Raw genomic sequence first — 18,713 nt, 5'->3', positions numbered from 1 at the left:
TGATGAGGCAGTGTGCAGTGCAGTGCAGTGTAACTGTGTGATCAGACAGTGTGCGGTGCAGTGTAACAGTGTGTGATGAGGCAGTGTGTGCAGTGCAGTGTAACTGTGTGATGAGAGAGTGTGTGGTGCAGTGTAACAGTGTGTGATGAGGCAGTGTGTGTGGTGCAGTGTAACAGTGTGTGATGAGGCAGTGTGCGGTGCAATGTAACAGTGTGTGATGAGGCAGTGTGTGGTGCAGTGTAACAGTGTGTGATGAGGTAGTGTGCGGTGCAGTGTAACAGTGTGTGATGAGGCAGTGTGTGGTGCAGTGTAACAGTGTGTGATGAGGCAGTGTGCGGTGCAGTGTAACAGTGTGTGATGAGGCAGTGTGCGGTGCAGTGTAACAGTGTGTGATGAGGCAGTGTGCAGTGCAGTGTAACAGTGTGTGATGAGGCAGTGTGCGGTGCAGTGTAACAGTGTGTGATGAGGCAGTGTGCGGTGCAGTGTAACAGTGTGTGATGAGGCAGTGTGCGGTGCAGTGTAACAGTGTGTGATGAGGCAATGTGTGTGGTGCAGTGTAACAGTGTGTGATGAGGTAGTGTGTGGTGCAGTGTAACAGTGTGTGATGAGGTAGTGTGTGGTGCAGTGTAACAGTGTGTGATGAGGCAGTGTGCAGTGCAGTGCAGTGTAACTGTGTGATCAGACAGTGTGCGGTGCAGTGTAACAGTGTGTGATGAGGCAGTGTGTGCAGTGCAGTGTAACTGTGTGATGAGACAGTGTGTGGTGCAGTGTAACAGTGTGTGATGAGGCAGTGTGTGTGGTGCAGTGTAACAGTGTGTGATGAGGCAGTGTGCGGTGCAATGTAAACAGTGTGTGATGAGGCAGTGTGTGGTGCAGTGTAACAGTGTGTGATGAGGTAGTGTGCGGTGCAGTGTAACAGTGTGTGATGAGGCAGTGTGTGGTGCAGTGTAAACAGTGTGTGATGAGGCAGTGTGCGGTGCAGTGTAACAGTGTGTGATGAGGCAGTGTGCGGTGCAGTGTAACAGTGTGTGATGAGGTAGTGTGTGGTGCAGTGTAACAGTGTGTGATGAGGCGGCGTGCAGTGCAGTGTAACTGTGTGATGAGACAGTGTGCGGTGCAGTGTAACCGTGTGTGATGAGGCAGTGTGCGGTGCAGTGTAACAGTGTGTGATGAGGCAGTGTGCGGTGCAGTGTAACAGTGTGTGATGAGACAGTGTGCGGTGCAGTGTAACAGTGTGTGATGAGGCAGTGTGCGGTGCAGTGTAACAGTGTGTGATGAGGCAGTGTGCGGTGCAGTGTAACAGTGTGTGATGAGGCAGTGTGCGGTGCAGTGTAACAGTGTGTGATGAGGCAGTGTGCGGTGCAGTGTAACAGTGTGTGATGAGGCAGTGTGTGGTGCAGTGTAACAGTGTGTGATGAGGCAGTGTGCGGTGCAGTGTAACAGTGTGTGATGAGGCAGTGTGCGGTGCAGTGTAACAGTGTGTGATGAGGCAGTGTGCGGTGCAGTGTAACAGTGTGTGATGAGGCAGTGTGCGGTGCAGTGTAACAGTGTGTGATGAGGCAGTGTGTGGTGCAGTGTAACAGTGTGTGATGAGACAGTGTGCGGTGCAGTGTAACAGTGTGTGATGAGGCAGTGTGCGGTGCAGTGTAACAGTGTGTGATGAGGCAGTGTGCGGTGCAGTGTAACAGTGTGTGATGAGGCAGTGTGCGGTGCAGTGTAACAGTGTGTGATGAGGCAGTGTGCGGTGCAGTGTAACAGTGTGTGATGAGGCAGTGTGTGGTGCAGTGTACCAGTGTGTGATGAGGCAGTGTGCGGTGCAGTGTAACAGTGTGTGATGAGGCAGTGTGCGGTGCAGTGTAACAGTGTGTGATGATGTAGTGTGCAGAGTGTTATTAGGCAGTTGAGTTAACCCTCAGTGATGACAGCAGAGCTCCCAGCCTGTGACCTTGCCTGGTGTGGGGGGAGAATCACATCTGAAGGCTGATTAATGTTTATAAGGCACCAAATGGGTTGATAAATGAAAATTGGATTTCTGATCAGGGAGTTCAGGGGAAAGAAACTTCATCTAAAACGTGATGAGTTCTGGCCAGACGGCGGCAGCTGTAAGTGCATTATGTAGAGTTCTACCTGGCGCCATCAGCAGACCTCGGCCTTCGTGTGATAGTAACAGCTTGTATGGACCAAGTAAATCAACCAATAATCCTGCAATTTCATTATTTGTGCTTTTGTAAGTAACATCAGTTTTCTATCAGTAAGGAAGGTCATTACCGTCTTATTGTTTTTAAACCACTTTTTCATTGAGGTGTCTTTTAAAGGTCCAAAAATGCCGGTCTTGTTCTGTATTTTTGCCAGAGTTGTAGAATCTGGAACCATCTGAATCAAACCTGTCCAAAAAACATAATGTGAGTAAAATGCCTAATGTTACCATCACATACCAATTGCTGCTGGTTGTCCCCCCATCACTCTTCTACCGATCACTGCTGGTCGTCCCCCTATCACTCTTTTACCGATCACTGCTGGTTGTCCTCCCATCACTCTTTTACCGATCACTGCTGGTTGTCCTCCCATCACTCTTCTACCGATCACTGCTGGTTGTCCTCCCATCACTCTTCTACCGATCACTGCTGGTTGTCCTCCCATCACTCTTCTACCAATCACTGCTGGTTGTCCTCCTATCACTCTTCTACCGATCACTGCTGGTCGTCCACCCATCACTCTTCTACCAATCACTGCTGGTCGTCCTCCTATCACTCTTCTACCGATCACTGCTGGTCGTCCCCCTATCACTCTACTACTGATCACTGCTGGTTGTCCTCCTATCACTCTTCTACCGATCACTGCTGGTTGTCCCCCCATCACTCTTCTACCAATCACTGCTGGTTGTCCTCCTATCACTCTTCTACCGATCACTGCTGGTCGTCCCCCTATCACTCTACTACTGATCACTGCTGGTTGTCCCCCCATCACTCTTCTACCGATCACTGCTGGTTGTCCTCCTATCACTCTTCTACTGATCACTGCTGTTTGTCCGCCCATCACTCTTTTACCGTTCACTGCTGGTTGTCCCCCCATCACTCTTCTACCAATCACTGCTGGTTGTCCCCCCATCACTCTTCTACCGATCACTGCTGGTTGTCCCCCTATCACTCTTTTACCGATCACTGCTGGTTGTCCTCCCATCACTCTTTTACCGATCACTGCTGGTTGTCCCCCCATCACTCTTCTACCAATCACTGCTGGTTGTCCTCCCATCACTCTTCTACCGATCACTGCTGGTTGTCCTCCCATCACTCTTCTACCAATCACTGCTGGTTGTCCTCCTATCACTCTTCTACCGATCACTGCTGGTCGTCCCCCCATCACTCTTCTACCGATCACTGCTGGTTGTCCTCCTATCACTCTTCTACCGATCACTGCTGGTCGTCCCCCTATCACTCTACTACTGATCACTGCTGGTTGTCCTCCTATCACTCTTCTACCGATCACTGCTGGTTGTCCCCCCATCACTCTTCTACCAATCACTGCTGGTTGTCCTCCTATCACTCTTCTACCGATCACTGCTGGTCGTCCCCCTATCACTCTACTACTGATCACTGCTGGTTGTCCCCCCATCACTCTTCTACCGATCACTGCTGGTTGTCCTCCTATCACTCTTCTACTGATCACTGCTGTTTGTCCGCCCATCACTCTTTTACCGTTCACTGCTGGTTGTCCCCCTATCACTCTTTTACCGATCACTGCTGGTTGTCCTCCCATCACTCTTCTACCAAACACTGCTGGTTGTCCCCCCATCACTCTTCTACCAAACACTGCTGGTTGTCCCCCCATCACTCTTCTACCGATCACTGCTGGTTGTCCTCCCATCACTCTTCTACCAATCACTGCTGGTTGTCCCCCATCACTCTTCTACCGATCACTGCTGGTTGTCCCCCCCATCACTCTTCTACCAATCACTGCTGGTTGTCCTCCCATCACTCTTCTACCGATCACTGCTGGTTGTCCGCCCATCACTCTTCTACCAATCACTGCTGGTTGTCCCCCCATCACTCTTCTACCGATCACTGCTGGTTGTCCTCCCATCACTCTTCTACCGATCACTGCTGGTTGTCCTCCCATCACTCTTCTACCGATCACTGCTGATTGTCCTCCCATCACTCTTCTATCGATCACTGCTGGTTTTCCCCCCACCACTCTTCTACAGATCACTGCTGGTTGTCCCCCCATCACTCTTCTACCGATCACTGCTGGTTGTCCTCCCATCAATCTTCTACCGATCACTGCTGGTTGTCCCCCCACCACTCTTCTACAGATCACTGCTGGTTGTCCCCCCACCACTCTTCTACAGATCACTGCTGGTTGTCCCCCCATCAATCTTCTACCGATCACTGCTGGTTGTCCCCCCACCACTCTTCTACCGATCACTGCTGGTCTACCAATCACTGCTGGTTGTCCTCCCATCACTCTTCTACCGATCACTGCTGGTTGTCCTCCCATAACTCTTCTACAGATCACTGCTGGTTGTCCTCCCATCACTCTTGTACAGATCACTGCTGGTTGTCCTCCTATCACTCTTTTACAGATCACTGCTGGTTGTCCTCCCATCAATCTTCTACCGATCACTGCTGGTTGTCCCCCCACCACTCTTCTACAGATCACTGCTGGTTGTCCCCCCACCACTCTTCTACAGATCACTGCTGGTTGTCCCCCCATCAATCTTCTACCGATCACTGCTGGTTGTCCCCCCACCACTCTTCTACCGATCACTGCTGGTCTACCAATCACTGCTGGTTGTCCTCCCATCACTCTTCTACCGATCACTGCTGGTTGTCCTCCCATAACTCTTCTACAGATCACTGCTGGTTGTCCTCCCATCACTCTTGTACAGATCACTGCTGGTTGTCCTCCTATCACTCTTCTACAGATCACTGCTGGTTGTCCCCCCATCACTCTTCTACTGATCACTGCTTGCAGTCCCCCTATCACTCTTCTACCGATCACTGCTGGTTGTCCCCCACCACTCTTCTACCGATCACTGCTGGTTGTCCCCCTATCACTCTTCTACCAATCACTGCTGGTTGTCCCCCCATCACTCTTCTACTGATCACTGCTGGTCATCCTACCATCACGTGTCTCTCCTTCCCCTCACTGCCTGCCCCGCACACAGTGTAAAGCTGACAGTTGGGCAGAGAATTCTGGGCTGCCCAGCTGTATACTGAGAACAGGTCTGCCGGCTCACAAGCTCCCATTGGCTCGCGGTCCAGTGGGAGCATTCAAATTAGCTGCAGACCTGTTCTCAGTATACAGACGGGCAGCCCAGCTTTACATTGTGTGTGGCTGGCGGCACTCCCCCTTGGCAATGAGCAATTCACTCCCCACTTCGACACTAGCAATTCACCTCCCCCTTGGCAATGAGCAATTCACCTCCCCCTTGGCAACAAACATCTATTGAATTCCCTTGGCATCGAGCATGTAACCCCCTGGCATCGAGCACATAACACCTGGCATCAAACACATAACCCCTGGCAATGAGCATGTAGGTAAGTGGCACTTATGTGACATAATATGTAATGGGCATCATGATGTGTGGCATATATGTAATGGGCATCCCGGTGTGTGGCATATGTATAGAGGGCATCACGTTGTGTGGCATATGTATAATGGGCATCTCGGTGTGTGGCATATGTATAATAGAGCACGGCTGCCGCATCTCGGGGGGGTGCTCAAAAAATCTGGCTCAGGGTTAGTAGGAATTGAGCACCGTGTGGGCATTCCTGGCACCATGGGGGCACACCTGGCACCGTGGGAGCATATATGTATCTGGCACTGTGGGGGCATACCTGGCACTGTGGGGGCATAACTGGTACTGTGGGGGCATACTTGTTTCTGGCACTATGGGGGCATACCAGGTACCATGGGACCATATGTGTATCTGGCACTATTGGGGGCATATGTATATCTGGCACTGCACTATTGGGGGCATATGTGTATCACACCCCCATTTTTATTGGCCGCACCCCTTGTGGCACGTGGCTACACAGACACAGTGCCGCTGCAGTATTTATTTAGAATGGCACTACAATCTAGGGGGCATTGTTGATCTGGTGGCATGTGTATATATGTCACAGCATCTATTCAGAGAGGCTGGGGGTATGGCCAGCAGCTCTCAAGAGCACTGGCCAGGTCCCCATAGTGGAAAAAATGGGGGATGTGGCCTTGCAGGAGCACCACGATAGTAGGTCATGCCCCCTAAATTCGGGCGCTTGCCTCTGGCACGCGCAGATGTCCCTTCTCCTCTGCCTTTAGTGTTAGGAGGTATGTATTCGGCATATTGGACATTGCAGTGTGTGGCATATTGTGTCTGGGGCATTGCAGTGTGGCCTAATGTGTAAAGGGTATTTTTCAATTCTTAGGCAGATTTCTCTTTTTAGTTTATGTTAGTAGCTCTTCAGGCGGTTTATTTTGTCTCGAGTAGCTTACGCCCCCAAAAAGGTTGGAGACCACTCCTATAGAGTACCTTGCCCCTAATAACTGCTGAGCCCTACACCACAACTCACCTCTGCTGTAGTACATGTCATAACGTCATCTACTACAGCAGAACCACTGGTCCTCATTGAGGTTTAGGTGTTTCCACAAGCCTACAGGTGGTTGTTGGACCTCATACTTCTGGGCAGCAGATGACAAACTCCTTATAACCTCTATATAATGTACCTTGCTTTCTTCCTGTTGACAAACACTTGTAGGTGATCATACGGAGGTCTAAGCCCTCATGGAGCCAAATTCTGTCCATTAGTTCCACAAACTGGAGCACCAGCATGTCCTGCCGAATATCGTCTCCAATCTAGAGGAGACCATATAACATTCACATCCATTCAGATACCACACACTCAGGAATATAATTCAGAAATCGGAAAATATCCCCAATAACTTTCACCTCCCATAAGATTTGAAGAACACAAACAAAATAACACCAAAAAGGGCAGATTTAGTTATAGTCCTGTTACCAGTCGTCATGAATGGTAAATGCCCCCAGCCAATCCACTCCTGTTGTTTTTTTTGAACATGACAGGAGCTTATTGGCTTATAAATGCATCTCGTCCGCTATTCGCTGCACCCCCAAATTGTTTTTTAGAAGATGATTAAGATGATAAGGTGTCTATTATAGTCCACATGCAGAATCCAGTAGCCGCCTGTAAGAATGGTGATGCGATTATATCATATATAGCGGAGCACGTGATGATGGTAACGATTAATCCCATTACCAGGCAGTAGTGCGCTCCCTCCTGTCCGCTCCTTCTCCTCCCATCTCAATAGACAAAGAGGATTTCTCAGCGCAAACATGGCAGACAGGGTGGGAATGTGCCTAAATACACAAATGGTATATGGGTTCTAATTCAGCATGGAACACTAATCAGCGAATCCGCAAATCGAGAAGTTATCGAATGACTGCGTACACATTCCGTATGTGCGAAACCGGTTAGCTAAAGAATATGCGGATGGACTGTAAATGCAAAGCGGGTATAACTGGACTGACGGGAAGTCGGCATTTGTGGGTGTAACCGTCCTTGTTTTCGGGAAGGGTCTGTGACATCACTCACAATCGGACAGACTGAAGGTTTGGGATCCATTCACCATTCTCATGCAGATGTATGCGGGGCGGGTTTTCACTCCGTATACTCGCAGTCGTCTGCTGAATGAGGCCCATACTAGGAACGGTTATAAAGCAGACACAAGGCCCCTGAGCTCCGCCCTTTATACATTCTCCCAGTAATCCTTCTATTTAATACCTTGAATATGACGTGAATGTTTGGCCCCTGGACATCGGCGTTGATGAAGGCAATCTTCAGCGGTTTGGCGTTGGATTTGAAGTAAGAGCACAACTAGAGAAGGAGCAGAAAGTATAAGGATCTGATCGTACTTCCCAGTGACTTCATAATAAGGTTCTATGTTCAGGGAAACGTAACCGCCATACCCCGGAGCCCAGGACAGAACATTCATTCCAGCCAGTGGCCAGGCGGCCTGTATCCTCCCCAACCTGCTCAGCCTGGGGCGATGTATCAGGAGAGAGAGATAAAGTGGGGAAGACCAATCACCTTCTGTCGCTGCATATACTGCGCTAGATAAAGGTTCACTAGAAGCTTATTAGTTGCTATGGCGGATAACCCAGCGCCAGTACAGGGCGGGGTGATACACAAGATGGCCTCCAGTCTATATAGGCGGACATCCCACTGCCAGCAGAGCAGCGCCAGTACAGGGTGGGGTGAAACACAAGATGGCCACCAGCCTATATGGGCGGAGATCCCACTGCCAGCAGAACAGTGCCAGTACAGGGCGGGGTGATACACAAGATGGCCACCAGCATATATGGGCGGACATCCCACTGCCAGCAGAGCAGCGCCAGTACAGGGCGGGGTGATACACAAGATGGCCTCCAGCCTATATGGGCGGAGATCCCACTGCCAGAAGAGCAGCACCAGTACAGGGCGGGGAGATACACAAGATGGCCTCCAGCCTATATGGGCGGAGATCCCACTGCCAGAAGAGCAGCGCCAGTACAGGGCGGGGTGAAACACAAGATGGCCACCAGCCAATATGGGCGGACATCCCACTGCCAGCAGAGCAGCGCCAGTACAGAGCGGGGTGATACACAAGATGGCCTCCAGCCTATATGAGCGGACATCCCACTGCCAGCAGAGCAGCGCCAGTACAGGGTGGGGTGATACACAAGATGGCCACCAGCATATATGGGCGGACATCCCACTGCCAGCAGAGCAGCGCCAGTACAGGGTGGGGTGATACACAAGATGGCCACCAGCATATATGGGCGGACATCCCACTGCCAGCAGAGCAGCGCCAGTACAGAGCGGGGTGATACACAAGATGGCCTCCAGCCTATATGAGCGGACATCCCACTGCCAGCAGAGCAGTGCCAGTACAGGGTGGGGTGATACACAAGATGGGCACCAGCATATATGGGCGGACATCCCACTGCCAGCAGAGCAGCGCCAGTACAGGGCGGGGTGATACACAAGATGGCCTCCAGCCTATATGAGCGGACATCCCACTGCCAGCAGAGCAGCGCCAGTACAGAGCGGGGTGATACACAAGATGGCCACCAGCCAATATGGGCGGACATCCCACTGCCAGCAGAGCAGCACCAGTACAGGGTGGGGTGATACACAAGATGGCCACCAGCCAATATGGGCGGACATCCCACTGCCAGCAGAGCAGCGCCAGTACAGGGCGGGGTGATACACAAGATGGCCTCCAGCCTATATGAGCGGACATCCCACTGCCAGCAGAGCAGCGCAAGTACAGGGTGGGGTGATACACAAGATGGCCACCAGCATATATGGGCGGACATCCCACTGCCAGCAGAGCAGCGCCAGTACAGGGCGGGGTGATACACAAGATGGCCACCTGCATATATGGGTGGACATCCCACCGCCAACAGAGCAGCGCCAGTACAGGGTGGGGTGATACACAAGATGGCCACCAGCCAATATGGGCGGACATCCCACTGCCAGCAGAGCAGCACCAGTACAGGGCGGGGTGATACACAAGATGGCCACCAGCCAATATGGGCGGACATCCCACTGCCAGCAGAGCAGCGCCAGTACAGGGCGGGGTGATACACAAGATGGCCACCAGCTAATATGGGCGGACATCCCACTGCCAGCAGAGCAGCGCCAATACAGGGTGGGGTGATACACAAGATGGTCACCAGCCAATATGGGCGGACATCCCACTGCCAGCAGAGCAGCGCCAGTACAGGGCGGGGTGATACACAAGATGGCCACCAGCCAATATGGGCAGACATCCCACTGCCAGCAGAGCAGCGCCAGTACAGGGTGGGGTGATACACAAGATGGCCACCAGCATATATGGGCGGACATCCCACTGCCAGCAGAGCAGCGCCAGTACAGGGCGGGGTGATACACAAGATGGCCACCAGCTAATATGGGCGGACATCCCACTGACAGCAGAGCAGCACCAGTACAGGGTGGGGTGATACACAAGATGGCCACCAGCCAATATGGGCGGACATCCCACTGCCAGCAGAGCAGCGCCAGTACAGGGCGGGGTGATACACAAGATGGCCACCAGCTAATATGGGCGGACATCCCACCGCCAGCAGAGCAGCGCCAGTACAGGGCGGGGCGATACACAAGATGGCCACCAGCTAATATGGGCGGACATCCCACCGCCAGCAGAGCAGCGCCAGTACAGGGTGGGGTGATACACAAGATGGCCACCAGCCAATATGGGCGGACATCCCACTGCCAGCAGAGCAGCGCCAGTACAGGGGGGGGGGGTGATACACAAGATGGCCACCAGCTAATATGGGCGGACATCCCACTGCCAGCAGAGCAGCACCAGTACAGGGCGGGGAGATACACAAGATGGTCATCAGCCAATATGGGCGGACATCCCACTGCCAGCAGAGCAGCGCCAGTACAGTGTGGGGTGATACACAAGATGGCCACCAGCCAATATGGGCGGACATCCCACTGCCAGCAGAGCAGCGCCAGTACAGGGCGGGGTGATACACAAGATGGCCACCAGCTAATATGGGCGGACATCCCACTGCCACCAGAGCAGCGCCAATACAGGGTGGGGTGATACACAAGATGGCCACCAGCCAATATGGGCGGACATCCCACTGCCAGCAGAGCAGCGCCAGTACAGGGCGGGGCGATACACAAGATGGCCACCAGCTAATATGGGCGGACATCCCACTGACAGCAGAGCAGTGCCAGTACAGGGCGGGGTGATACACAAGATGGCCACCAGCTAATATGGGCGGACATCCCACTGCCAGCAGAGCAGCGCCAGTACAGGGTGGGGTGATACACAAGATGGCCACCAGCCTATAAGGACAGACATCTCAGTGCCAGCAGAGCAGCGCCAGTACGGGGGGGGGGGGGTGATACAAAAGATGGCCACCAGCCTATATGTGCAGACATCTCACTGCCAGCAGAGCAGCGCCAGTACAGGGTGGGGTGATACACAAGATGGCCACAAGCCAATATGGGCGGACATCCCACTGCCAACAGAGCAGTGCCAGTACAGGGCGGGGAGATACACAAGATGGCCTCCAGCCTATATGGGCGGACATCCCACTGCCAGCAGAGCAGCGCAAGTACAGGGCGGGGTGATACACAAGATGGCCACCAGCCAATATGGGCGGACATCCCACTGCCAGCAGAGCAGCGCCAGTACAGGGTGGGGTGATACACAAGATGGCCACCAGCATATATGGGCGGACATCCCACTGCCAGCAGAGCAGTGCAAGTACAGGGCGGGGTGATACACAAGATGGTCACCAGCCAATATGGGCGGACATCCCACTGCCAGCAGAGCAGTGCCAGTACAGGGCGGGGTGATACACAAGATGGTCACCAGCAAATATGGGTGCACATCCCACTGCCAGCAGAGCAGTGCCAGTACAGGGCGGGGTGATACACAAGATGGCCACCAGCCAATATGGGCGGACATCCCACTGCCAGCAGAGCAGCGCCAGTACAGGGCGGGGTGATACACAAGATGGCCACCAGCTAATATGGGCGGACATCCCACTGCCACCAGAGCAGCGCCAATACAGGGCGAGGTGATACACAAGATGGCCACCAGCTAATATGGGCGGACATCCCACCGCCAGCAGAGCAGCGCCAGTACAGGGTGGGGTGATACACAAGATGGCCACCAGCCAATATGGGCGGACATCCCACTGCCAGCAGAGCAGCGCCAGTACAGGGGGGGGGGGGGGTGATACACAAGATGGCCACCAGCCTATATGGGCGGACATCCCACTGCCAGCAGAGCAGCGCCAGTACAGGGCGGGGTGATACACAAGATGGCCACCAGCCTATAAGGACAGACATCTCACTGCCAGCAGAGCAGCGCCAATACGGGGCGGGGTGATACACAAGATGGCCACCAGCCTATATGGGCGGACATCCCACTGCCAGCAGAGCAGCGCCAGTACAGGGCGGGGTGATACACAAGATGGCCACCAGCCTATAAGGACAGACATCTCACTGCCAGCAGAGCAGCGCCAATACGGGGGGGGGGGGGGGGGGGTGATACACAAGATGGCCACCAGCCTATATGGGCAGACATCTCACCGCCAGCAGAGCAGCGCCAGTACAGGGTGGGGTGAAACACAAGATGGCCACCAGCCTATAAGGAGAGACATCTCACTGCCAGCAGAGCAGTGCCAGTACAGGGCGGGGCGATGCACAAGATGGCCACCAGCCTATATGGGCAGACATCCCATTGCCAGCAGAACAGCGCCAGTATGGTGGGTGGGGGGGGGGGGTGATACACAAGACTACGTACATCTCGGTCAATTCCTTTTACAACAATTGCTGGGTCCTGGGGAAGGCGACAATCAGATTCCTCTGCAAAGAAACGATCCAGGTCATTCAGGGCAACATTCAGCGTTTCCTGTGGGAGATAAGAGATTAGGCCTCTTACAGCACCGACACTATTCACAGCGACACCAACCCACATCTACCGAGGGTGAGAGAGACTGGGAGATGGGGGTGATATAGAGGGAAAGAGACAGATGGGGGAGACAAAGGTGAAGCGAGAGACAGAGTGATGTTGGGAGACAGAGGGGAGATATAGACATGGGGGGCAGAGTGGGAGAGAGAGACACAGAGGGGGAGAGAGAGCAAGACGGCGAAAGAAAGACGGGGGAGAGAGACAAATGGGGGGAGATAGACACAGACGGGAGAGAGAGAGAGACAAACACAGACACGGGAGGGAGAGAGACACACAGAGGAGGGGGGAGAGACACACAGACGGGGGAGAGAGAGAGACACAGACATGGGGGAGAGACAAACACAGATGGGGGAGAGAGAGAGACACAGGCGGGGGAGAGAGAGACACACAGATGGGGGAGAGAGAGAGACACAGACGGGGGGAGAGAGAGAGACACAGACGGGGGGAGAGAGAGAGACACAGACGGGGGGGAGAGAGATACACAGACACGGGGGGAGAGAAAGACACAGACAGGGGGAGATAGACACACACACAGACGCAGGGGAGAGAAACACACACAGACGGGGGAGAGAGAGAGAGACACAGGCGGGGGAGAGAGAGAGACACAGGCGGGGGAGAGAGAGGCACAAACAGGGGGAGAGAGACACACAAACCTGGGGGGAGAGACAAACACAGATGGGGGGAGAGAGAGACACGCACACAGATGCAGGGGAGAGAGACACAGATGGGGGAGAGAGAGACACAAACAGGGGGAGAGAGACACAAACAGGGGGAGAGAGACACACAGATGGGGGAGAGAGACACACAGACGGGGGAGAGAGAGAGACACAAACGGGGGAGAGAGACACACAGATGGGGGAGAGAGACACACAGACGGGGGAGAGAGAGAGACACAAACGGGGGAGAGAGAGAGAGAGAGAGACACACACACACACAGACACGGGGAGGAGATACAGATTCAGACAGGGGGAGAGAGACTCACACAGACACAGGGGAAAGACACACAGATGAGGGAGAGAGAAAGAGACACAGATGGGGGAGAGAGAGAGACACAGACGGGGGAGAGAGAGACACAACCGGGGGAGAAAGAGATACACAGATGGGGAAGAGAGAGACACAGACGGGGGAGAGAGACACACAGACGGGGGAGAGAGAGACACACATACGCGGGAACAGAGAGAGACACAGACAGGGGAGAGAGAGAGACACAGATGGGGGAGAGAGAGAGACACACACAGATGGGGGAGAGAGAGAGACACACACAGACGCGGGGGAGAGAAACACAGACGGGGAGAGAGAGACACAAATGGGTGGGAGAGAGACACACAGACGGGGGAGAGAGAGAGAGACACAGGGGAGGAAAGAGACAGATGGGGAGAGAGAGAGACAGACGGGGGAGAGAGAGAGACAGACGGGGGAGAGAGAGACACACAGATACAGAGGGGGGAGAGAGATGGAGAAAGAAAGATGGGGGAGAGAGCATGAGACAGACGGGGGGAAAGAGTGAGAGATGGGGAGAGAGAGAAAAATGGGGGGAGAGAGAGAGAGACACACAGACGGGGAAAGAGATAGACTGTAGAAAGAAAGAGAGAGAGACACACACAGACGGGGGAGAGAGAGAGACACACACAGACTCGGGGTAGAGAGACACAGATGGGGAGAGAGACACACAAATGGGGGGAGAGAGACACACAGACGGGGGGAGAGAGAGAGACACAGGAGAGGAAAGAGACAGATGGGGAGAGAGAGACAGACAGGGGAGAGAGAGAGAGACAGACGGGGGAGAGAGACACACACAGATACAGAGGGGGGAAGAGAGATGGAGAAAGAAAGACGGGGAGAGAGCATGAGACAGACGGGGGAATGGGGGAGAGATGGGGAGAGAGAGACAAATGGGGGGAGAGAGAGACACACAGACGGGGAAAGAGAGAGAGACTGGAGAGAGAGAGAGAGACACAGGCGAGTAGAGAGAGAGAGAGACACAGACGGGGAGAGAGAGAGACAGACAGGGCAAGAGTGAGAGAAAGATGGGGAGAGAGAGACACAGACGGGTGAGAGAGATACCGACAGACAGATGAGGGGAGAGAGAGAGAGATACCGACAGACAGGCAGGGGGAGAGAGAGAGACAGGGCAAGAAAGAGAGACAGACAAGGGGAGAGAGAGAGAGACAGGGCAAGAAAGAGAGACAGATGGGGAGAGAGAGAGACACAGAGGAGGAGAGAGACATACTGTATAGGGAGAGAGTGGGGTACTTTTTATTATAATGTTGCTGTAACTAGAGGGATATTGCAGCCATAGAATGCTGGACTGCTGCTATGTATGAAGCTGGTGACTGCACGGACGATACTGTTCAGTGCATATGTCCTGCATATAATCCTCAGACTGTGACCCCGCTGAGGTGACGAAATGAGGATTACATGCAGCAGGACAGGAGGAGGCTTGTCCTGTGTTCTCTGATGTCTTCTTTAGCGCAGTTAGTAATGGCGCGGCTCCAGGGCATCCGGAACCCTTCATCTTTACCGGGAACATCACAAAGAGACGTCTGATTGAACTTGAGATAAAAGACAATATGGAGAAATCTCTCACAGACGTGGAGAGCGCTGGGAGTTTCTGTGGCCTCGGAATAATCCGGGCCTAGTACACAGGCTGCAGATGCCCAGGGAATCAGGGTCATTAAGGGGGATCCAGTCCTAGTTCCAGGGCACCCCACATAGAGATGTACAGTACATGGGATATGATCCAGGACAGTATAGAGGGATCCCAGACACACAGGGGCTGGTGTAACATGTAATCACTGTGTAACTATAGCCCTGGGCACTGGCATGAGTCAGAATTATCTGTGTCTGTCGTAAATAGGAATAAAATCCTTGTTGGACCCTAAAATCTCCCTATGACTCTTCTACTCCATACTAGGGATGGACATCGATGGTCGATGTTTCGGAAACATCGATGTTTTTCTTTCGATGTTAGTGTTTTTGCCATTTAATGGTGACCTTCCGATGTTTGTCACCATCGAATGCTAATCATTCGATGGTGTACCGATGGTGGCTAATTTTTTGTAATTCCCAAAAGCTATGCCTCCCCTGGCTGCTGTGTCTGTCAGGAAAACTTCCTAGGTTCGTTGGAGGCTGTCTGACTTTCTCTATGCTTCCCTCCCTCTCCCTCTCTATGGTTGCTGTAGCTGCTAGGCAACAGGGCCCACTGCTAGTTCTGATTGGCTCTCACTGACTCAGAGAGCCAATCAGAGCACAAACCTCACCCTGCAGCACCAGTCACTCAAACAGCAGCAAATTTATTTCACAGACACACTGAGCTCTGGAGGATCAGAGAGGTGGAGACATCACTGAATGTTATACCAGCTCAGGCAAGCTACAATAATAATAATAATAGGTACACAATACAACTAGCTACAGATATCTGTGAATGTCAGTCACATACAACACTCATTAATATACTGCATTAGTATTACCAGGCAGCAACCACTATGGGCAGTATTCAATGTGAAATTTTCTCCGTGCATGGCGAGAGATTTTTTCGCTCTCCATGCACTCTCCGTGTTCCGGAGCCTCCTGCTCCCCCTATTCAACGTGTTAAAGACTCGCCGCCACTCGCGGCGAGTCTTAACCCCTGCAGCGGACGAGCGTCCGCGGCAGGGAGCTGTCAGGGAGCCGGGGGACGTAGCAGCCAAGAGAGATTAAAGTCTCTCTTGGCTGCTGCAGGGGATATGGGGAGGGAAGCAGGGCTCCCCTGGACCCAGGCAGCACAGGCTGCCCCCCCTATAGCCAGCGGGGGACCCAGTATTCACTGTACCCGAACGTGCATCGGGTGCAGTGAATATATGAATATCTAATGAGCGGCTCGAGCGCTCCGGCCCCCTGCTGGCTGCACTGTGTAAAAAAAAAAAAAAAAAAAAAAATGTAAAAAAATATTTTTTTTAAAAATTAAATATATATTCATGTGCTATAGGCACATGAATAAAAATAACATGGCCCTTCACAGAAAAAAAAACCTGATTTTTTGACACCAAAATTAAAAAAAACACCCTTTTAGTTTAAAAGTTCACATTCCTGCTCTCCATCAAAAGATGGAGAATTTCTACACGGAGAGAGACGGCGAGAATCACTTAGAAAGACGGAGAATATGTCACATTGAATAGGGTGGCTCGCCTTTGGAGAAAAAAAACCTCTCTCCACCGCGTGAAAAGCACAAACTCTCCAGAAATCACAGCGAATTTTTCTCATTGAATACTGCCCATTATCATCATTAGTGAAGTGTTGGTCAGAGATTGTCTGTTTCTGTGAATATAGTGAGGAACAATATACACAGTCCTGGGGTACCAGTGGAATGAACCAAGATAAAGGTGCCCATACACTGCTGTGACGCCTCGCAGCAGTGTACGGACACAGGACAGGCATAGGCGTGCGCACGGGGGGTGCCAGGGGTGCACAGGCACCTCCTAATGACCGGCACCCCCCCCTCACAATTGCACGCAAATGTATTACGCCAATGTAAATGACCACATACAGATCTTCAGACACAGACACATGCCGGGCGTCAGGCTTAAGGTGCGCATAAAGTTCCAGCCTCGGGGGTGTGGCATGGCCGGCAAACTGTGTGAAGCCACAGTGGAGGAGCTCCCGGGGCCATACCCTTGCCCTATGGAACTTTACCCTCTCCAGGGGCTACTACTCTCGTCCCGATGCCTCACCCAACTCTCCTCCCTCTCAGCAGCCACCTCCGACGCTTGCCGCAGAGCCGGGAGACCATTTACCCGGTTGCGGCCTACCTCCTTATAGGAGCCAGGGCCTCAATTTCTCCGCCTGGCCGGCCACTGAGCTCCATGGCGGCTCCCGACGGCGTTTTATCGCCGCATCGCTCGCACAGCCTTGGAGGACCCCCACCTACTGTGCAATCACTTTGGGGAAGCCCGCATCCACCAGCACCCGCTGCCTGCTCCTGCAGAGGTGAGCCCATGCAAAGGCCCCTCTCCTTCCTCCTGACAGATGACGGCCACCTTGGTGATCCCTCGCCATCTCTTCCATTCCTACACCTCAGCAGCCATTGGAAGTCCCCTGCTTTAAAGCTCCAGCCTTCAGAGTCCGCACCTGTCACCCACCCACTGGCAGTGCCAGTCAAGAGTGCACAGCAGGCAGCAGTAGTGAACACTGCCGGTGCTGCATTTTCACTGGGCTGGCAGCTGTCATCGCAAACCTGTAATCCTCCATAGCAACAAGCATGAAATCCCCTTGGCAGAGCATGTTATCACCTGCATCAACAAGCATGCAATCCCCTGTGGCAACGAGCATGAAACCCCCTTGGCATCAAACATACAGCCTCTGGCATTGAGAAAGAATCTCCTAGCAATGAGCATGTGGGTAAGTGGCACTTATATGGCATAATATGTATTGGGCATCACCGGAGTGTGGCGTCATGTGTAATGGGCATTACTGGGTGTGGCGTTATATGTAATGGGCATTATGGTGTGTGGCGTCATTTGTAATGGGCATTATGGTGTGTGGCGTAATGGGCAATACAGTGTACATTTTTGCAGCAGGCACTGTCCCTATTTCTGATGTATGGAATGATTAATTATGAAGCCCATATACATAAATAAGTCACCTATTTAGTTTACATTTATGCCCAGTAGGCGGTGATAGACACGCTTAGTAGGCGGTGATAGACACACCCAGTAGGCGGTGATGACACGCCCCCTCCAGTGGTGCACCCCCTAACAAAATGGGCTGCGCACGCCTATGAGGACAGGGACCTTCCCGGCGGCAGGAACGCATGCGATCCGTTGTGATAGATTGCATGCATCCCTGCTTCCCACCCGCCTCACCGCCAGGAGGAACGGGTGGCTGCCTGCCGGTCTGAGCACCTGGTCGGGTCCGATGCGCACGGGACCCAACGGCATGTCAGGGAGAGGCGATTTGGTCCTCAGTGTAGGGGCACCTTAACTGTTTTTATATATAGTGAACTATTTTTTATATGACGTGACCTGGTCACTAGTGATTGGTCGCTCAGCGACCAAATTGCTGGTTATCAGTATTTTACTGGTGACCAGCAATCCTGTGACCAGCGACCGCTGGGCTGCGGTGGGAGCGCACACACGGCGAAGCTGACGATGGAAGCTAGAATCGCCTAGTGTGTAGCATTATTAGTGGTGCCCCCACAGATTCTGGCACCCTAGGCAGCTGCCTAATGG

The 18,713-nt window shown here is 53.0% G+C and overlaps 1 protein-coding gene across 1 annotated transcript in view; it reads right to left on the bottom strand.

Annotated features, from left to right (window-relative positions):
- The window catches only part of PIK3C2G (phosphatidylinositol-4-phosphate 3-kinase catalytic subunit type 2 gamma), a 154,169-nt gene that overhangs the window by 61,308 nt on the left and 74,148 nt on the right, over window positions 1-18,713 (bottom strand). The window contains exons 14-17 of the mRNA XM_083180727.1: window positions 12,340-12,447; window positions 7,785-7,877; window positions 6,709-6,838; window positions 2,269-2,384 (exon numbers count right to left, since the gene is read on the bottom strand). Coding sequence (XP_083036853.1) covers window positions 2,269-2,384; window positions 6,709-6,838; window positions 7,785-7,877; window positions 12,340-12,447 — 447 coding nt within the window. The remainder of the gene's footprint in view (window positions 1-2,268; window positions 2,385-6,708; window positions 6,839-7,784; window positions 7,878-12,339; window positions 12,448-18,713) is intronic.

This window comes from Crinia signifera, chromosome 4 (assembly GCF_055691185.1).
Source record: "Crinia signifera chromosome 4, ASM5569118v1, whole genome shotgun sequence".
In the NCBI taxonomy this organism is placed as follows: Eukaryota; Metazoa; Chordata; class Amphibia; order Anura; family Myobatrachidae; genus Crinia; species Crinia signifera.
This window is presented reverse-complemented; position numbering and strand designations above follow the sequence as displayed.